Genomic DNA, 18381 nt, shown 5'->3' on the forward strand with positions numbered 1-18381 from the left:
CGTAGGACCAGACAGAATAAATGGGGCTGCAAATAGCAATACAACATATTATGAAGCGCTTATGCGTGTCTATGTATATTGTATGTGAATGTGCAGGTACCTGTGTGCACCTATGTGTGTATAAATATGTAAATATTTGCCTACATACGTCACACACACACATATTTATACTGACCTCTTGAGATCGAAGTCCAAGGCACTTTTTACAATGAACAGGTTAAAGCCATTAATTTAGAACACGACTGTTTCTGGGTACATATCCATTTGTGGTGCCCACATCGCAAGTCCCGTTTTCCGTTGCTCACCTCGGAGTGTCTCCGGTGGCTGTCATGACTGAGAGACTAGGAGTGTGTCTAGACGATTAAACCAACTCCCCTTGCTAGTTCTCTCAGGGGAGGTGAGCGCCCACTGATGGGCGTCGCGGAAGTCACACAGCTCTTTCGCTCTGTAGCGCCTGAGCAGGGCCGGGCCACCCTCCCGCCGACCCCGCTGGCACAGGCTAAAACCAGAAACCCGGAAGGGGCCTCGCGGTGGCTCTAGGCTACAAAGCAAGTTTTAAAGGAATTAGACTGGGGGAAGACCACCCGTTTTGTACACGTCATATGACCTCGAGTGGAACTGTTTTTGTCCTCGTGATCGTATAGGACTTGACCTCATCGGGTGATTCTGTAAAGGAGGGTCAAAGAACAAATGGTTTAATTCTCCAGCTACCGCTTAACGTGCACAGGGATCACTTGGGGATCTTGTGAAAACGCCAAGTTTCATTAAGTGGGGGGGGGGGGGGGCGAGAGTCTGCATTTCTAAGTTCCCAGGTGCTGCTGGTGCGTCTGTGGGCCACACTGTGCGTCCAGCCACAAACCCGAATTCCGGGCAAGGTCTGCTCTCCCCAAATCAAGAGTTTGCATTTGGTTTTCTTGCTCTAGACCGAAGAGTAACTTTGAGGGGGTAAACAAGAATGCACCTGCTCTCTATGAACGTAAAAGTCTTAGTCTGAGAGGTGCTGGAAGAAACAGCCAAAAAAGACAGTTCTATTTAGCAGCAGAAAAGCAGTGAGGGACAGATCAATTACCACCAGCACATTCATCAGTTAATTGTAAAAGTGAGAACAAACTAATTTCCTTTACCCAGTGCTAAACGCAGGCGTCCTGCAGTCTGAGCGAGCCCAGCCTCACGCGTAACTGAGGGCAGTGCGGACACCGAGAGAGTTTCCTGCACTGAAAACAAAACGCGAGCAGCCTGAAGCTGGCCGTTTGGAGACTTCTCTCTCAGACGGCCCGAGTCACTGACGCCTGGGCCTTCTACAAGTGAGCTTCAGAGGGCCCCACCCTGCCCCAGAGAAAGCCTGTTGCCCTGCACTCTGAGCATGTCTGCGTGGACTTCCGGTTTGGGGAGAAAGGAGACACAGTCCCGGGGGTCCTGGGGCTCCACGCTTCGCACCTGTGCGGTATTAGCCCGAAGTGAGGAAAACGAGAGAGGGGCCTCCTGGGGGGAGGCCCACGGATTCTAGAAAACCTTTGTTCTGTAACCAAACACATCCTGTTTTCATCTGGAAATAGTCCCTCCGTCATTCAGAGGAGGGAAGTGAGAAATTCTACATGTGTCTCAGCTATTCAGACGGGGGGGGGGGGGGGGTGCCGGAATTCGTGAGTTGCGTAAGGAGAGAATTTCCCCCAATTCTGCCAGTGAAGACAGCGTCGGTTGAGGCTCCCTTCCTCTCAGCTACACCGGCGGGAAGGGAGCCCAGCTCTGCTGGGTCCAGCTGTTCACTGCTTCCTCCCTCCCTCTGGGCCGAGCCCCATGTGGCGGTAAACACGGGGAGCCCCTGCTTCCTCCAGGGGCTCGCGCCTGCACGCTGGGTCTCACTGGGCCTCACTGGGCCTCACTGGGCCTCACTGGGTCTCACTGGGCCTCACTGGGCCTCACTGGGTCTCACTGGGCCTCACTGGGCCTCACTGGGCCTCACTGGGTCTCACTGGGCCTCACTGGGCCTCACTGGGTCTCACTGCACCTGCGGAAGTGAAGCTCCAGGTCTGGTCTGACTCTGACACAGATAAGCTCACAGCGCCTGGATTTCGAGCCTTGTGTCACAGGAGCACAGGACTCTTCCTGGACCCGATTGTGACGTCCCTGAAGGCAAAGACGGGTGGCCGAGTTTGAGACCCCTATCGTTTACGTATTTACGTAGCAGGGTCTTTGCGTTTACACAGAAAAACCTGAGCATTTTTCGAACTGGCCGGGCACAGCTACCAGGGGGGTCATGGCTTTTAAAATCTCATCTGCAATGGCTTGATAGAATTTAGGGTAGAATTTTTCCTCTAAGCTTGGAACAGGGTTCTTTTGTCTCCAGCGGGCAGGTCTTGGAGAATCAGACTGTGACGGCTCTGTGGGTCCGGGTCGGCAGGGGTCGTTAACAGTGATGTGCACTCAGAAACAGGTGTTGGGAGAGCGGGCGACGCGCAGGCCGCCAAGGACTAGTTTGATACAAAATGTGAATTGAAAGTTACAATATATTTTATAATATAGCAATATATTTCATATTTAAAATAAACTTATGCTTTCTCCTATCATTAAAAAAGAGCCAGCAGTACAGAGGCAAGATGCAAATTCATACTGAAGGTCACGTGATTCTGAACACAAACACTCCACTTTCCAAGTCGGCCGCGAACGTGTTCCCTCCGCTAAATCCTGCCGCTCTCTCGTCTCCTCTTCTGTTCGGTGCACGACGCGGAGTCTGGGACCGGAGTGAGTAGTGGCGCCATTAAAACCTCTGACGAAGGTGGCTCGGTCCTGGCTGGGACTGTTCGACACGGCCGGAGGCTGTCCTTCCTCTGGGAACACGGCTGCTCCCGTCACAGTCATACTGGATTTGTCACTGATTTTTTTTTTTTTTTTGGCTATAAATTCAGCATTTCTTTGGGATCCTAACTACGGGTTGGTGTTAAATTTTGTGCTTTTCCTCCATCAGCTTGATTGGTCACGACACTTCTTTAGTTTCAACACACGGTCCGGCCCAAGAGGCGGCTTCCAGAATGCGCTTCTCAGGCACGTAAACAACCGTCACTCGACACTTGGCACCTGGGCGTGGAGGTCAGACGTTGGAGCTTCGATGACGGTTTTGTTCAGAAGGAACTCCAGCCCATGCGGGGCGTTTCCAGGGATAGTCACAGCTCCTCCCCTCTCTGTGTGTGCTCACACTCCCCTGCGCTCACACTCCCCTGCGCTCACACTCCCCTGCGCTGAGTGCCGTTTCCACCTATCTCGGCGAAAACCCTACGTGTCACCCGTCTGACGGGAACTTAACGTTAACTTCCACCCGTGCGGCCCAGGCGAAGCGCACTCGCCTCTACTAGCCGGCCGGGGGCTGGTGGTCCAGCCGGGCCCCTGGGACACCCTCGCCTGGCGCCATCGATGGCCCCAATCTCACTCGGGGTTTCCTTTGGTGGCAGCAGAGAAGGAAGGGACGATGTCTAGGGCATCACTGCGCCGGCCGCCACGCTGGAGGCCACCGGACGGCCGCGTGAGGTGCGGGGGCAGCGTCGTCGAGTTCCTGGGGCGGCGTCATGGCCACCGGCCAGCCTGACTCCACTTCGGAGCCACTGTTGGGGAAGCGGGAGGAGTGCCCGGGAGTGGGGACGCACGCCGGGATTTAAAGCAGTAACTTACTGGTGGTGCAAGGACTTCCCAGAATCTCGGCTGCGACGCCTGTGGTCTGGGGTGAAACACTGGTCCTGGGTGGGGGAGGAGCCGGGGCCCGTGTGCCAGTCCCGGGTCCCTCCCGCTAACTTCCCTTCCGAGATGAGGTGTCCTCATTGCTTTCTAGTGACTCTCGCGCACATTCGCAGGCAACTCCCAAGCGTGGGCTCGACGGGACCCGGTGTGGCTGCTGCTGAAGGCCAGCGCGACTCTGTCGTAAAATCTCCGCAGTACTTTGTACTTAGGGGAGCTACCTATCGGCTTCCCTTTAAGCACAGAGAAACCGAGGTGTGAGGTGGTGACATTAATTGGCCAAAGGCATGGGTCCAGCATTGGAACTTAATTACTCCGATTCTGTATCTCTAGCTTTCTTCCTGTTCCTCTCCTTCATCCACATGGAAATCACTGGAACTCTGAGGGGGGATTCCTCAAATGTATCAGAATCATTATTTCTTCAACGCTGTTCCTTCTTGGCCTTTAAGCGGCAGCTGTCCTGGCTCACTCGAGACTGGCTGGCGCGGGCGTCCTCTGTGCCTCCTAATTTATGAAGTCGCCGCTACGCGCCCGGCACCCGCTGAGGGTGGAAGGTGGCCACGACCCAGGGCCTCACCGCCCTCATTCTCTCGAGTGGCGTTAAGCATTTTCGGAGATATCACGTCATGACGTTGCACGTCGTGAGGACGGGAAGAGCAGTTCAGACGCTTTACGACAATTTACTGATGTCGTGGCCTTCGATCCAAAAGGGGCAGATTTTTATTGGGACTTCAGTCTGAGGAGGAGCGAGCCCCGAGTCTGGTAGAATTTGCCAACTGACGCCACCTCCCGGAATTCCACAGAGACCAGCGGTCTTAGAGTATCACAGTCCATCCCTGACCTTATAGCACATGAGGCTACAATATGGCTTAAGTGATGGGGGGGTGGCTCTGGAGTTTTAATTCAAGTGTCTGGATATTTTAGGGACTCGTAGGTATTTTATCTGGCACTGAGTTATCAGAAAAGGTATAGCAGGGCTCTGCCATTGGGTCGGCCTTCCGCGAGTGGGCAGAACTCAGTTCAGCATTCGAGTGAGGTCATTGCGAGTGAGAGTTTTACGTTAGTTCACACAGCTGATTCTCCAGCAGACAATTAAATCTCCACTGCCACCAGACTCGGAACGAGGGAACGAGAAGGCACAGCGATCACCCGCTACCTGGTCCCATCTGTCTGTGACGCTGAGGCACAGCGGGATTGGCCACAAGGCAGGCTACGGGGAGGAAACCGGGGGGGGCGGGGAACTACACTTTGGATGATCAATACTGAGGTCATCAAGGTCGATTGCACTCGCAGGAGAGCGGATAACTTCCCCACATGAAGCTGAGGGGCTCCGTCAGGGATGTGCCCTCCCGTCTACAGTCACAAGACTGGCAAAGACTGGATCGTTTTTGAAGACTGGGCACGGTGCCGAGGAAGAAAACTCCACACAGCTGCTGCACTGCCGTGAGCTCAAGTCCTGCCCCAGACGCCCCTGTGTTTCCGGGGGGCGGTGGCCTCCGCTTCCGGAGGGGACTCCAGCCCCTCTTTACCAGTGTCGCCAGCTTGGTCTTTGGCGTTCATTTCGGTGCACCGCGTTAGTGAGGGGTTGAAGAATTACCCGCAGACCTCGATGGCTCAACGGCGGTCTGTGCAGGGGGGTGGCAGTGGAATCTTGCGTGCCATTTGTTTGAAGTTAAGACTAACCCCCTGTGAGCGTGAACGTGCGCACACACGTCATGGGTCACAGCGGAACGGAAAGGGCGAGCAGGAGGCAACGGGCGGGGACCGTCGGTCAGCGACCGGGGCTGGAGCGCGCAGCGTGGCGGACGCGGTCTCCACCTTGTGAGTGCAATTAACGCCTTAAAGAAACCGCATGGTTAGTTCATCTGCCTCCACACCTGTTTCTATGCTCGGCTGCACTGCCACTGAGAACAGGAGCACCATTCTTGGGACACGAAAAAGGAGGGTGATCTGTCGGACGACTGACAGTTGAAAGAACAAGTAGCAAAATAAAGAGCCAACAGCAGGGGCGGCAGGTGTGACACGCAAAACACCCAACGGACGTGTTCTCCGGTTACCACGCGGAGAACAAGCCCGTTTAGGGAAAACGGCAGCAACAGAAAGAGAGAAAAGACGCCCGATCTTGCCCGGTTCCAGGGTCACCCGCCTCCTGCCATCTAGTGACTCCCTTGTCCCTAGAAGGCCTGGCCCAGTTGATGTCAGGACGTCAGAGACGTGACAATGTCCTGCGCAAAGGGAGGCCGACCGTTTGCAAATGACACCCTTCCCTGAACAGACGGGATGCCGCGAACCGTGTCGTTCGCCGCCCCGCAGCCCAAGTCGAGGACCTCATGACGGGAGCGGTGACGGGGCACGTGACGGCTGCGTCACAGCACACGGGTGGTGGCCAGACACAGAGTAGTAAGGGACCGCATCCACGCGCCTCGCCTCCCAGTGCCTGTCACGACACTGGGTCTTCACGCTTCTCAAGTTTCTTGGAGTTTGAGACACATTCGAGTAGTTTTGGCACCAAGACCACCGTGGCGCGGAACAGGCTGCTGACAGGCCCGCGTCATCTGTCCCGGCCCACAGGGCTCCCTGAGGGCCCCGTTCTTCTCCGAATCTTTCGCTTTGAGGCGGTCTCAGGCCAGGTAGAAGGGACCACGGGCCCCCCCTCCACTTCTTCCAGCTCGGTGTGGCCCCCAGGTAGGGACTTGGGCCCCTTTGCGCTCCTGACACCTGGGGCTGGAGCCCTGCAGCTGCGTGGACGCAGCCGAGCAAAGCCCCAGACGTGCTGGTCCTCACTCAGGTGTCACTGGGCTGCACCTGCTGGTGTGTGCGTGCGCCCACGTGCAGGGACCCCGTGCCCTCCCCTCACGTGCTCCATGGGAACACGACTGGCTCAGATATACGGAGGAAACTCTGTGGGGCTGTTGTTTTTAGAAGACTGCTCATCCCTCCGGAATGCCAACAAGTCTGGCTGGGCGTTCGTCTCTAGCCAAGCAAGCGGGGTGCGCCCCCAGGGTGAGGTGCCCTCTCTAGCCTGCGTCTTTAGGGAAGCTCAGAATATGCCCGACACTAGCAAACCCCCTGAGCTGAAAGCACCCACATTCAGATTCAAGCCAACTCCACTTGCATTACAGAGCGCCTACTGTGTGCACAGTAAGGTACCGGGTCCCTTTCTAGTGGGTCAAGTTCAAACGAGAAAAGACCTGGGTTGAATGTGGGGTGTGTGCATTGCACAGATGTGCAAACACACAGGTTTATATGGGTATTAATACTGGATGGAAAATCTGGCTTTTTACTTTTTTTTTTTTTTTTTGTCTAAATTGGGTTTTATGACTCCGGCATGAGAGGAGACAGCGCCTGTTTTGGCCAGTGTCATCCAGAGGCAAGGAGAGGGGTGTGCCCAGGAACCCGGTGAGGAGCCCACGCCCAAGCCTGACACCGCCCCCGGGGGACCCTCGTCTGGGCTCCTTCTCCGTTGGCCCCTTCCGTGCACCTGTCTGTCCCCCACCCCCGCTCCCGCGCGAGACCGGAGATCGCGCGTGGATTTCTGTTCTGCGCCACCGCTTCCTGTCCCCCCGTCTTCCCGCTCCCAAGTGGAGGCACCTAAACAGAGATTAGATTTCTGGTTTCCAGGCGTATCCAACCAAGCACGCCGAACGAACGGGAGCTACTTAATTAGCTGGTCTCTCTTCTTTGCGCTCCCTGGTCTGATTGTTCCTTGATGGCGCAGTGACCAGGACAGAGTCGATTTGCATCTTAAGACCTATGGGTTCCGCTTCCGGAGCGGGCGTTCATTTAGCAGCTGCTGGAGCTCGTGTACGGGGTCGGGAAGGAGGCGGAGCTGACCCCGAGGGGGCTGTCGGAGGGCGGGGGCGTGTGCGGGGTGCCCGCCGCGCCAACCCGGGCCTCGGCGAGGGCAGACAGGAGCTGCTGCTGCTGGCGGAGCGCGTCGGCGATGAGGAGGGGCAGGGAGCTGAAGCCGGCCGCCAGGTGCTCCAGCTTGGACTCCAGGCTGGCGATCTGCTTCTCCAGGTCTTCGCTGCGGTCGTTGAGCTCCGTGATCAGGTCGTACATGACGTTCTGCATCTGGACAGAGAGACGGGCACGGGTCGGCACGGGTGGGTCGGCCCGGGGGCTGCGGCAGAACCGACGCTCCCAGGTCGCCTTGGGGCAACGCCCGCACCAGCGCGTCCGGTCCGGCCGACCACGGACAAGTGCTTACCTTCCGGAGACCTGGAGGTGCGGGCGCGCCGAGCACCGACGCGCCGCGTGGGAACGGCGACGGCCCGTTAGGAAATGGCGTTTAATGGGGAAAGAGCTACTGTTTCTCAGAGCGGGGAGTCTCCGGACCGTCTTCGGGCCCTCGCTGACCCGACCGCTCCGCTCAGAGGCTGCGGGAGCCTGACGGTCAAAGACAGGGCAGCGGGCGGGGCCGCGGTCCAAGCACGAGTCTGCAGCCCGGCGGCAGGCCCTGGGACCCTCTGAACGGTGGGCTCCTCATCGAGCAGGAGTTAATAATAACTGCACGTGGCCCCGCACCCTGGCCCCCGGCTGCTCCCAGCACCGCGGCCAGCAGAGTGGTGGGTGTCGGGTGAGGGACCTAACCCCTCCCTGGGTGGCCCGCGGCCAGGCGGAGTTCCTCATGGGGTCGCAGCCCCTCCCCTGCCCGGGCAGTGGGGAGGGGTGCCGCCTTGTCCGCCCCCCCCCCCCCCCCAAGGGCCGGCTGAGGCCTTTGTCCATCTGCCACGGTTCAAAGTCTGCCTCCGACCTGCCCTGTCTCCTTTACTCGCGATCGGGCCCCCACGAAGCCTCCCGCCTCACTGCCGTCTCCCGGAGCCCCTCGACCTGCCCTGTGTCCCGCCCCCGCTTCACGGCGCAGCCCCGCCCCACGCCCGCTCTAGGTCCTGCCCACCTGCTCCCGTCCCCTTTCGTACCACCTTCTGTGGCGCTAGCCCACTTCTTACCCCTGAGTGTCTGTCCTTGTCTGCGTCACCCACTGTGTCACCCACTGGGAGGGGGGCTCCAGGGCAGGGACCCTTCCCTGGTGGGCTCCCTGATGTGTCTCAAGGGCCTAAAACAGCCCCTGGCACGTGGGAGAAGCTCCACGAACAGTCGTGGACGGGGTGGGGGGTGGATGTCCGGTGCACGTGGTGGGACACAGTTCACAGCACAGATTATCCCCGTGTACCTAGAAGTTTCCTCAGCGTTTACCACCGAGACCGGAGTGTCTGGAAGCAAGGGAAGAAGACCGCGAGGGCCCCAGCCTGGGGCTGCCTGTGAACGAACCCCAAAGGAGGCCGTGGGAACAGGGGGCAAAGAGGGGAGCCCCCAGGGAGCTGAAAATCAAGTGACACTCAAGAGCCATCAAATAAGCTTGCTCCTCAGAGGAAAGTCGTAAGACGGTCAGAGCAGAGCTAACAAACGGGGCTCAGGCTGGGCCACCCTTTCCCTCCTGCCTCAGGTGTGTGCCAGAGACCCCGTGTCCCCCAGGGGCCCCGCCGCGCCCTCCAGCTGCCCGACCACAGACCTGGGTGCTGCCGCCCCGGCACAAAGTTCCACCCGGCCCGCCTACCCCCTCCAGTCCAGCCCATCATTGCACCCGAACCACGTGGGCCCCAGCCTGAGCCACGGTCATGCCCCACGGTCATGCCCCGAGGTCCGGACATCTCCCTCATCAGGCCACTTTCTGATCATAATGTGGCTTCCTGAGTGGGCCTGTCACACACTCCTCTATGCGACAGCGACATTTCTTAGTAAATTAACAAGTGACAGGGGCGTCTGGATGGCTCTGTCGGTTAAGTGTTTCACTCTTGATCTCAGCTCAGGTCATGATCTCAGTTTTGGGAGTTGGAGCCCCACGTCGGGCTCTGCACTGACAGTGAGGAGTCTGCTTGGGATTCTCTCTCTGCCCCTCCCTCCCTCTGCCCCTCCCCTGCTCTCACACACACACACACACACACACACTCTCTCTCTCTCTCTCTCTCAAAATAAATAAAACTTAAAAAATTAAAAAAACAAAACAAAACAGAACAAGTGACACCAGGCTTGGGAGTGAGAGCTCCAAGAGCCCTCGGCCCCTGTGGCTCCCAGTCCCCATGGTGGCCGTGGCCGAGGGCCAGGTTGGCGGTTGCCCCCAGGCGATGTGGCCCTTGGTCATGTGCCAGTAACATCCTGGTCTCATTCATCTGAAACTCCAAGTTAGGCCAGCAAGACGCAGAGACCCTGGTGCCTGGGCCACGGGGGCGGGGACCAAGGTGACGGGGAAGAGCAGAGTAATGGCAGATGGCCAAGTCTGAGGGCCGGAGAGGAGATGGGGAAGGGGACGCTGAGGGTCCCCGGAGGAGCCGGTGCAGAGGCGGGACGAAGGCAGCCCAGCCTGGGAGCCCCCAGAGGAGACGGCACGTCACCAATGAACGATCCAGAACCTCCTGGAGATGCACGCTGTTTCCGGCACGTTTATTTGCCTGCAGGGCCCGATGAGCCTCCTTGGAGTCTCGGCCTCGCCTCTGCGTCAGAATGAGAACGGCCTTCTGCAAACCCTGCCGACACTTCACGAAGCATCCGCACAGACAGCATCTCGTCTGATCGCTTGAGCCTCAGACGTTAGGGATTATCTGCACGCGTTGATTGAAGAAAGTGAAGCCAACGAACAAAGACCCAGGTCCTCCAGCCGCCAGCCCATCACGTCCCGAGGCCACGTGCCCCTCTTCCTCATCTTGGGACCAGAGGGCAGGGGTGGGAAGGCGGCCAGCTGAGAGGACGCGGCACTACGGTGCCCCCGGCTCCGGTGACTGGCTGCTGCCGCTGGGGCCTTGGGTGGGTCTCCTGTGGGGGGGGGGAGGGGGGAGCCAGAGCCCCTCTCTCCCGGCCTCACCCCTGCCCCACGCAGCCCTGCCGAGGCCTCCCTCAGCCCCTCCCCGCACACCCGTCCTTCCTTCGTCACTGACGGTTTAGCTCCCCGAGGGGCTTCCCTCCCCGGGCCTGCCCCTCCCTGGGCCCGGCTCCCGGAGACGCGGCGGGCGGCGTTCAACCAGCGTGGGCGGGAAGGTCGGTTGGTCTGCTGTTCCCAGTCGGACATCCGCCACGCTGTGTCCCGCCAGGCGACGGGTGGGGCCGGAGACCCTGCTGCTCGCGGGAGGACCTCTTGGGTGACGCTGTCGGGCCCTTCCCGCGTGGCGCTGGGCGGGTCCCCGGCAGCTTCAGGCTGGCCGTGAGTGGTCCGCCTCTTGAGAAGTAGAGAGACCCCCCCCCCCCCGCCCCCGTCTGGGGCCAGAAAGGCTGGTCTGGGGGGATTCGAGGAGGCAGGAAAACGAATTCCCAGTCATAGCCGTGTGACCTGGCGCATGGCCACCGGCGTCTCGGGCGTCCCCGTCGGTGCGCGTCGCCCTGGGCCCTTGCCGTGCAGCTGACAGACACGCGGACGTCATCTGCGGTCCCCGAGCACCGAGCGGCCGGCTCCTGGCCGGGTCCTCACGGCCACACCCGGGAACTCTGGCGGCGTCCCCACGTGCCGCCAGTCACCTCGGAGAGGGCATCCCCGCGTCCCGCCGCGTCCCGCCACTCACCTTGGAGAGGTCCACCAGGGTGTTGGCCTGGTCGCTAAGCTTCCTCTGCTCCATCTTGACGCTCCTCAGTCTGCGGGAAGAGTCACCGACAGCCGTGCTCTCCAAGTGCGCGCGGCACCGAGCTCCCGGTGCGGACCCCGTGTCTACGCCCATCCCCCTCATTCTGGACCCGGCGTGGGGAGCTCGAGCACAGGTGACAACTGACCAGAGTCGCGGCTGCTCAGGTCCCCGAGAAAGCAAGGTCTGGTCTCCGTGCACGCTGGCCCTCGGTGGCTTCCGCCCCCTGGCCACTCTCAGGTCATCTCTGCCCCCGCCCGCCCCCGCCCCGCACCCCCCCAGCCTCCAGTGAGAGCGAAAGGCTTCACCCCTGCTCCTCCACTGTGTTTAAAGTACCTCTCTGTGGGCATCCGCGGAGGTGCAGGTGTGTGCGTGTGACTGTGTGTGTGTGTGTGTGTGTGTGTCCGCATGATGTGTGGGTCCGCGGAGGTGCAGGTGTGTGTGTGCGAGTGTGATGTGTGTGAGAGCGTGTGTGTGTGTCCATGTGATGTGCGGGTCTGCGGAGGTGCAGGTGTGAGTGTGTGTGTGTGTGAGAGTGTGTGTGAGCGTGTGATGTGCAGGTCCGCGGAGGTGCAGGTGTGTGTGTGTGTGTGAGAGAGTGAGTGTGTGTGAGTGTGTGTGTCCACGTGATGTGGGGGTCCGCGGAGGTGGTGTGTGTGTGAGAGTGTGTGTGTGAGTGTGTGTGTCCACGTGATGTGGGGGTCCGCGGACGTGCAGGTGTGTGTGTGTGATGTGTGTGTGTGTGTCCATGTGATGTGTGCGTCTGCGGAGGTGCAGGTGTGTGCGTGTGACTGTGTGTGTGTGTGTGCGAGTGTGTGTGTGTGTGTCGCATGATGGGCGGGTCCGCGGAGGTGCAGGTGTGTGTGTGTGATGTGTGTGTGTGAGTGTGTGTGTCCGCGTGGTGTGCAGGTCCGTGGAGGTGCAGGTGTGTGTGTGGGTGAGTGTGTGCGAGTGTGATGTGTGTGTGTGTGTCCACGTGATGTGCGGGTCCACGGAGGTGCAGGTGTGTGTGTGTGCGTGTGTGCGAGTGTGTGTGAGTGTGTGTGTCGCATGATGGGCGGGTCCGCGGAGGTGCAGGTGTGTGTGTGTGTGTGTGTCCGTGTGGTGTGCGGGTCCGTGGAGGTGCAGGTGTGTGTGTGTGTGAGTGTGTGCGAGTGTGATGTGTGTGTGTGTGTCCGTGTGATGTGCGGGTCCGCGGAGGTGCAGGTGTGTGTGTGCGAGTGAGTGTGCGAGGGTGCGTGAGCGCGTGTCTGCGTGAGGTGCGCGTCCGTGGAGCCTCCGACTCCTTCCCCTTCCGCAGCGCCCCGCCTGGTGCTTGGGGGCTGCGGGCGTGACAGGCGCGCCCCGGGCTTGCTGAGCGGGGACGGCGCGGGTGTGCCCCGTGCTTCCGGGTCAGGGGGTCCCGGCCCAGGCTGGCGGCCGGCGGCCCCGGCACATACTCACTGGTGGATAGCTTGCAGGAACTTCCTCTGGTGCTTCCGGACCTTGGCGTGGTCGATCTTCTTCAGCAGCTTCGTGTGCTTGTAGATCAGCCACGTTTCTCGAAGGACGTTGGCCGCGGCGTTCTTGATCTGAGGAAAAACCGACAAAGCAGGCGGTCGGGTTAGTCTTCCGAGGTTCACGTCGTCTGTTTGCTACTTGGGCCACCTCTGGGGACCCGGTTCTGCAAAGACCCCTCGCCTTCAGCGATCCGTGCACCCTGACGGAGAGGGTTCCGGTTCACCTCCTGTCACTCCTGCCTCGGACACAGCGGACGAGCCTGGGGTCGAGGGCGTTTCTTGTCTCTCAATTACTTCAGGCCGCCTCTCGACCGCTGTTCCTGGTGCTACATTTAGTCAGGCTGCAGCCCCCCCACCGGCCGGGCGGCCCCGGGGGCCCCTGTGGGCAGAGACACGCGGGCCACCGCTCCGGGCGCTACCTGGGACCTCCGTCTGGGGCACCCGGCACCTCTCTGGGATCCCGAGAGCAAGCGGGTTTCTCAACAGCGGGCGATTCTGAAGGGCCCTTGGAGGAGAGGCAACGTCTTTCCCACAAATGGAACCAGGGGCCCCGGCAAGTCCGCCGTGTTCTTTCCCAAACGGCCAAAAGCATTTAGACCGCGGTTCTGCACGTAAGCGTAGCCGGCGTGAGGCTGAAACGATCTCAAGGCGGCGTCTGAAAATCGGCGAAGATATTTAGGTGTGAGGCCCGCACTGCGTCTCGGCCAAGGCTGGCTCCTTCGCGACGCTCGGCGCTCCACGCCGTCAGCTGTCGACGTGGAAAGCGCGGATCTGCCCGGCTCCCGACCGAGCTGGGACGCGTCAGTGACATCCAGATGGCAGGGGACGAAGTTTTAATCCAAACACAGACGTCTTCAGCAATTAGTGGTGAGAGCAAGGGACACTCTCTCACGGAGCGCGAGCCAAGCGGAGTCTTGAGGAGCCGCCCCCGTTTCCGGGAGCCGCGGGAGCCGGCCCGGCGTAAATCGAGCCCCCGGCCAGAGGGACTTTAGGGGAAGCCGAGCGCCCGGGCCCGCTTCTTCGGATGGCCGTCCCGGACGGGATGCTGTCAAAACGCCGAGGCGTGTGCGAGGGCCCAGGAGGCACTGTTCTGCAGGCTGAGAACTTCTGTGTGCATCTGTTGGGAAAATTTATGACCAAGGCTGGAGCATATTTTTCATCGGTGCTGAAGGGATGTTTTTAAAAGAACAGCTAAGTCTTCTCAGAAATGTCTAAGTGACATAAACACTGCTTTTTTGTTCGGTAAAAATCCACTGGGAAAATGGTTTTAAGTGGCTTAATTGCCTGCTTCTGGCACCTTCCTTCCCCGAGAGGAAGCAGGTGTTGGTGAGCAGGAGCTCACACCGGCGGGCGCCCAGGTGAGCGGCGGGGGGCAGGAGCCCCCTGGACAAGGCAGAGGGCGCACCCCTGCGACTTGCGCAGGGGGAGGCCCATCAGACATGTGCACCCTCCGGTTTGCCTGGGCGCTTAGCCTCCGAGGGAGGCCCCACGGCCAAACAAGAGAAAAACCCTCTCCCTGCGTTTAGGACCATCGGCCGAGCCAGGCTGCACCCTGTCCCCCGTGGGGGGGCCGGCCGAGCCCCGGAACACCGCCGCGGCCTTCGACATGTGTGTCGGCGTTGAAGTGGAGCGGACGGGTGAGACCGGAAAGGCTGCGGGCTCATCCTCGTTCCCGAAGTTACGGGGCGTTTAGGAGAAGATGCTTAATCACCTCGCAGCTGGGAAACATCAGTCCTTATGCTGAGGCTGTTGTGAGGCCCCAAGGAGGCGGCTATGGTGGTGTGGACGGGGTGTCGGGCCCAGGTCCGAGTGCCTCGCGCACCAAGTCATGGGGGGGGGGGCTAGTGTGACCCCCGTGCGACAGACGAAGGAAGAGACACAGCCCAACACCACGGAGTCATGGATGGTAAACTGAGTCATCTCGGATTTAAGTGTCGCCAGACTGTACACGCACAGGTGGTAGTGACCGTCACCTCGCCCAGACCCCAGGACGCGGCGTGGGACACAGGGCGTGAGGGCTGGAGTCACACGGCCGGCTGGCGGCACAGCCAGGCCCGAGGAGGACGTGAGGTTCCACGTGGTCTGAGGAAAAGACCTGACCAGACTTCGTCTCCACACAAACAACCCTATTTCCCGTGTTCCAGGATCACGGGATTGGAAAAGCCTTTGCACCTTTATTGTATTTTTTCTACTCCTCGGGGCCCTCGCTTAAGCCACATAACAGAGCAGGGGGTCAGGCCCGCGCTTCATTTCAGCCCAGGTCTCGGCTGGACAAGCACAGCACCGCCCAGGCAGCCGAGCACGCGGCCACGTCGTGTGAGCAGGAAGCCCCGGTGCACCCGGGAAGGTGACGCGAAATGCAAGCCTTGGTGCCGGCTCTGAAATTAACTGCCAGCAAAAAGCCTGGCACAAAGCTAAGCGCCTCGATATCTGCGAAAGAAGAAACGGGCTCTTAGCCGCACCGCACCCTCCCAGGCTCACGGTCAATGCTACTCGACCAGGGCCCCCCCTTGGTCACCCGGTTGAGCTCTGCCGACACCACTGGGGTGTGAGCGGTCGAGGTCGTGTGCCCCTCCTGGGGTCCGCCGCGCTGCTGGGAAGGGGGGACCGGGGACCCTCTGAGCTCTCCTGGCGGGCAGGGCCGCCAGGGCCGGAAGGTCGCCTGGGGCTGGGGGTGGGGGCGGGAAGGGTCAGGGACCCGAGGAGGACTGGGCAAGGCCGGCCGCCATCAGGGGCCCAGGGCTGGGTAGCGGAGGCCTGCCCGCACGCGGCAGGCTGGCTCCAAACGGACGAACACACGAGCTGGCTGGGAGGCCACACGCGGTCTACCCCGGAGGACGGACTCGGTGACCTACGAGCTTCAGGGGCGGCTCTGAGGCCACCGGGCCCTGGGCCAGGAAGCCATCCGACCAAGGTCTCGCAGAGAGTAGCACAGCTGACGTTTACCCAGCTCACTGTGTGCCAGGCTCTGTGCTAAGCACCTCGTGTTTACACGGTTTCCTTCACCCTCAGGAAAGCCTCGCCGGCGCCTGGAGTTACCGTGTGCTCTTTGGCCGTGCTGCCGAGTGGCCTCCACACAACATGCGATGAGCGCCTGTCCTGGCGGCGAGGACACCGGGGTCCTGCCCTCGAGGGGCACACGATCGTGCCGAGACAGCACGCGGCTTGTCCTGTCAGGTAGTGAGGGCGAGAGGCAGTGCGGGGCAGCGCTCAGAGGGTGACAGCGGTGCTGCGGGTCTGTGTCCAGGACACGGGGAGCCACCGGGCCACCGGGCCCTTCAACGCACAGTGGCTCTGCCTCTGCCCACCCACTGTCCACCCACTGATGTGAGCTCCCTCCCCGCCCCCACCTCTACCCCCAACCCAAGGAAACGTCACCAAACCCACTTGTCTGTTCCCTGAGCTCTTGGCTGCATCACCCGGGCCAGGGGCTTGCTCCCCGCACCCCCCACCCCCCACCAATGCCCGGGCTGCCTGCCGCTCAGCCCCTCAGAGGGTTGTCAGCTGCAGGAGGACAAGGGGACAGCCTCGGACAGGCACCTTTCCTGGCCCCCGTGCCTCCAGCAGCCTCGGGGAGCCCCCAGTGACCCTCCAGGGAAGGAATCGCCAGCCCATTAGCTGCCGGAATGGTCCCCGGTGGGGAGGGTGGTCCACCTGAGGCTGGAGAGGGGACGGGAGAGGAAACAGGGCAGGCCTGGCAGACGCGTTCGAGGAGCTGCCCAGGTTGGATTCAGATGAACAGAGGACATCACGGGTCGCCCCGTCTTCAGGCACTTGTCGAAGGCCTCTGTTAGCACTGGAGGAGAGGGTCTCGCCCTCCCCACCTGCCAACCCCCTCCCCTCCCTCGCCCTCACCCCCACAGCCTCCCCGCCGGCTTCCTTTCCTCTGTCCACCCGCCCAGTCCTGCCCCGAGTCCTTGCCAGGCTTCAAGGTCCGCACCCAGGGGCCAGCCTCAGTGCCGGGAAGGCGGCTCGGCTCGGCCCCTCGGCTGGCAGGAGCAGGGGGCGGGTGGTCCTGCGGTTCCAAGTTAGTCCGAAGCTCCTTGCTCCGAGTGCCAGGGTGATGGATGGTGCTTAATTCCACAGGGACTTCAGCGTGGAGCTCGGCCTGGATGCAGGCACGTGGGCTTCTCTCCCGCAGGCCTGGGCCCTAACTGCCGTGCCAAGTGACCGGTAACTGACTACTCTGAGAAGCCCACGGGTTATGGCCTGCAGCCCTAGTTAAGGCCCTACGAGCTGCAGGTAATCCACAGGCCCTTTCTGGGGAGGGTTAGTATTCTCACAACTGGTCAATTGATTACTTGGTAAGTTTTTAAGAGATTAAGACCTGTTATGAGTAAACTTTTGAATTAACCTGCTGGAAGAAAAGGGTTTTTCCAGCAGGATTGTGATAAAACTTTTACATATGCTCATAATGAAAAAAGAGTTTTCTTTAGCACTGATCAGTAGATACCGGGGTTACTCAGGGTTTTGAGTGGGGGTGGGGGTGATATGTTCAGAGCTGAGTCTTGGAGCCTAAGGGGACCCACACAGCGCAGGAAGCCCGGGGCCAGGGAGGTTCACGAAGCGGGGAGGGCAGCAGGACCTGTGTCGGTTCTGAGCGTGGTGCGCGGGGTGCCCGGGGGCCAGTGTGCGGGGACAGCCGTGGCCACATGGAATCCAGGCTCGGGAAGCCCGGTGGGGTCCAGAGCAGAGAGGCAGAGACACTGCTAAGTTTCCAGGCCTGGAGACCAGGGTGGTCAGGAGAAGGAACTAGCATAGGAAAGATACGGGCTTGGCTTTGATCTTACTCGTTGACTTCGTGGGGAGATGTATTTAGACAAAGTATCTGTCACAGCAAGGGCAGGGAGACACAGTCCTCAGCCAGTGGCACACGCCGTGGTCCGACGCGGACAGTCGACGTGCAGACAGGACGCCTCCTGCCCACGGTGCTCCTCAAGCCGTGTGTCCCCGGGGAATGTGCCCAACGAGCAGAGGTGCTCTTTGAGGGTGGGCGGGGACCGCCTGTTACCCACTGTGGTGTCCCCGGAGCACGGAGGGTGGTGGCCCACGGGGGACTGATGACAGGTATGTTCAGTCGCACGGAACAGAGAGACGGGGACTCGTAGCACTGAGTAGGAGGAAAGCTGGGCATCCGGTATCTTGTGCGCGTCTCTGTGTGCGTCACATGTATATTGTCTGGCAGCCCAGGGCTACTGCGGCAAGGTCGCTGTGGGCAGGTCTGATTTTTTTGGTTTTAATTTACATCCAAGTTAGTTAGCCTATGGTGCAACGGTGATTTCAGGAGTAGATTCCTTAGTGCCCCTCCCCCATTTAGCCCCTCCCCCCTCCCCCAAGCCCTCCCATAACCCTCAGTTTGTTCTCCATATTTAAGAGTCTCTTCTGTTTTGTCCCCCTCCCTGTTTTTATATTATATTTGTTTCCCTTCCCTTACGTTCCTCTGTTTTGGCTCTTAAAGTCCTCCTATGAGTGAAGTCCTATGATTTTTGTCTTTCTCTGACTAATTTCGCTCAGCATAATATCCTCCAGTTCCATCCACGTAGCTG

At 60.1% G+C, this 18381-nt stretch overlaps 1 protein-coding gene across 3 annotated transcripts in view; it reads right to left on the reverse strand.

Moving 5' to 3' along the window:
* Positions 1-2489: 2489 nt before the first annotated feature.
* Positions 2490-18381, reverse strand: part of KCNN3 (potassium calcium-activated channel subfamily N member 3) — a 120973-nt gene continuing 105081 nt past the window's right edge. For all 3 annotated transcript variants that reach the window (XM_086694068.1, XM_086694070.1, XM_086694069.1), the window contains 3 exons: positions 12780-12907; positions 11280-11349; positions 2490-7800 (listed from right to left, as the gene is read on the reverse strand). In XM_086694068.1, the coding sequence (XP_086550194.1) occupies positions 7510-7800; positions 11280-11349; positions 12780-12907 (489 nt within the window). In that variant the 3' untranslated portion in view covers positions 2490-7509. The remainder of the gene's footprint in view (positions 7801-11279; positions 11350-12779; positions 12908-18381) is intronic.

Source organism: Puma concolor, chromosome E4 (assembly GCF_028749965.1).
Source record: "Puma concolor isolate L17-30 chromosome E4, mPumCon1.1.hap2, whole genome shotgun sequence".
NCBI lineage: Eukaryota > Metazoa > Chordata > Mammalia > Carnivora > Felidae > Puma > Puma concolor.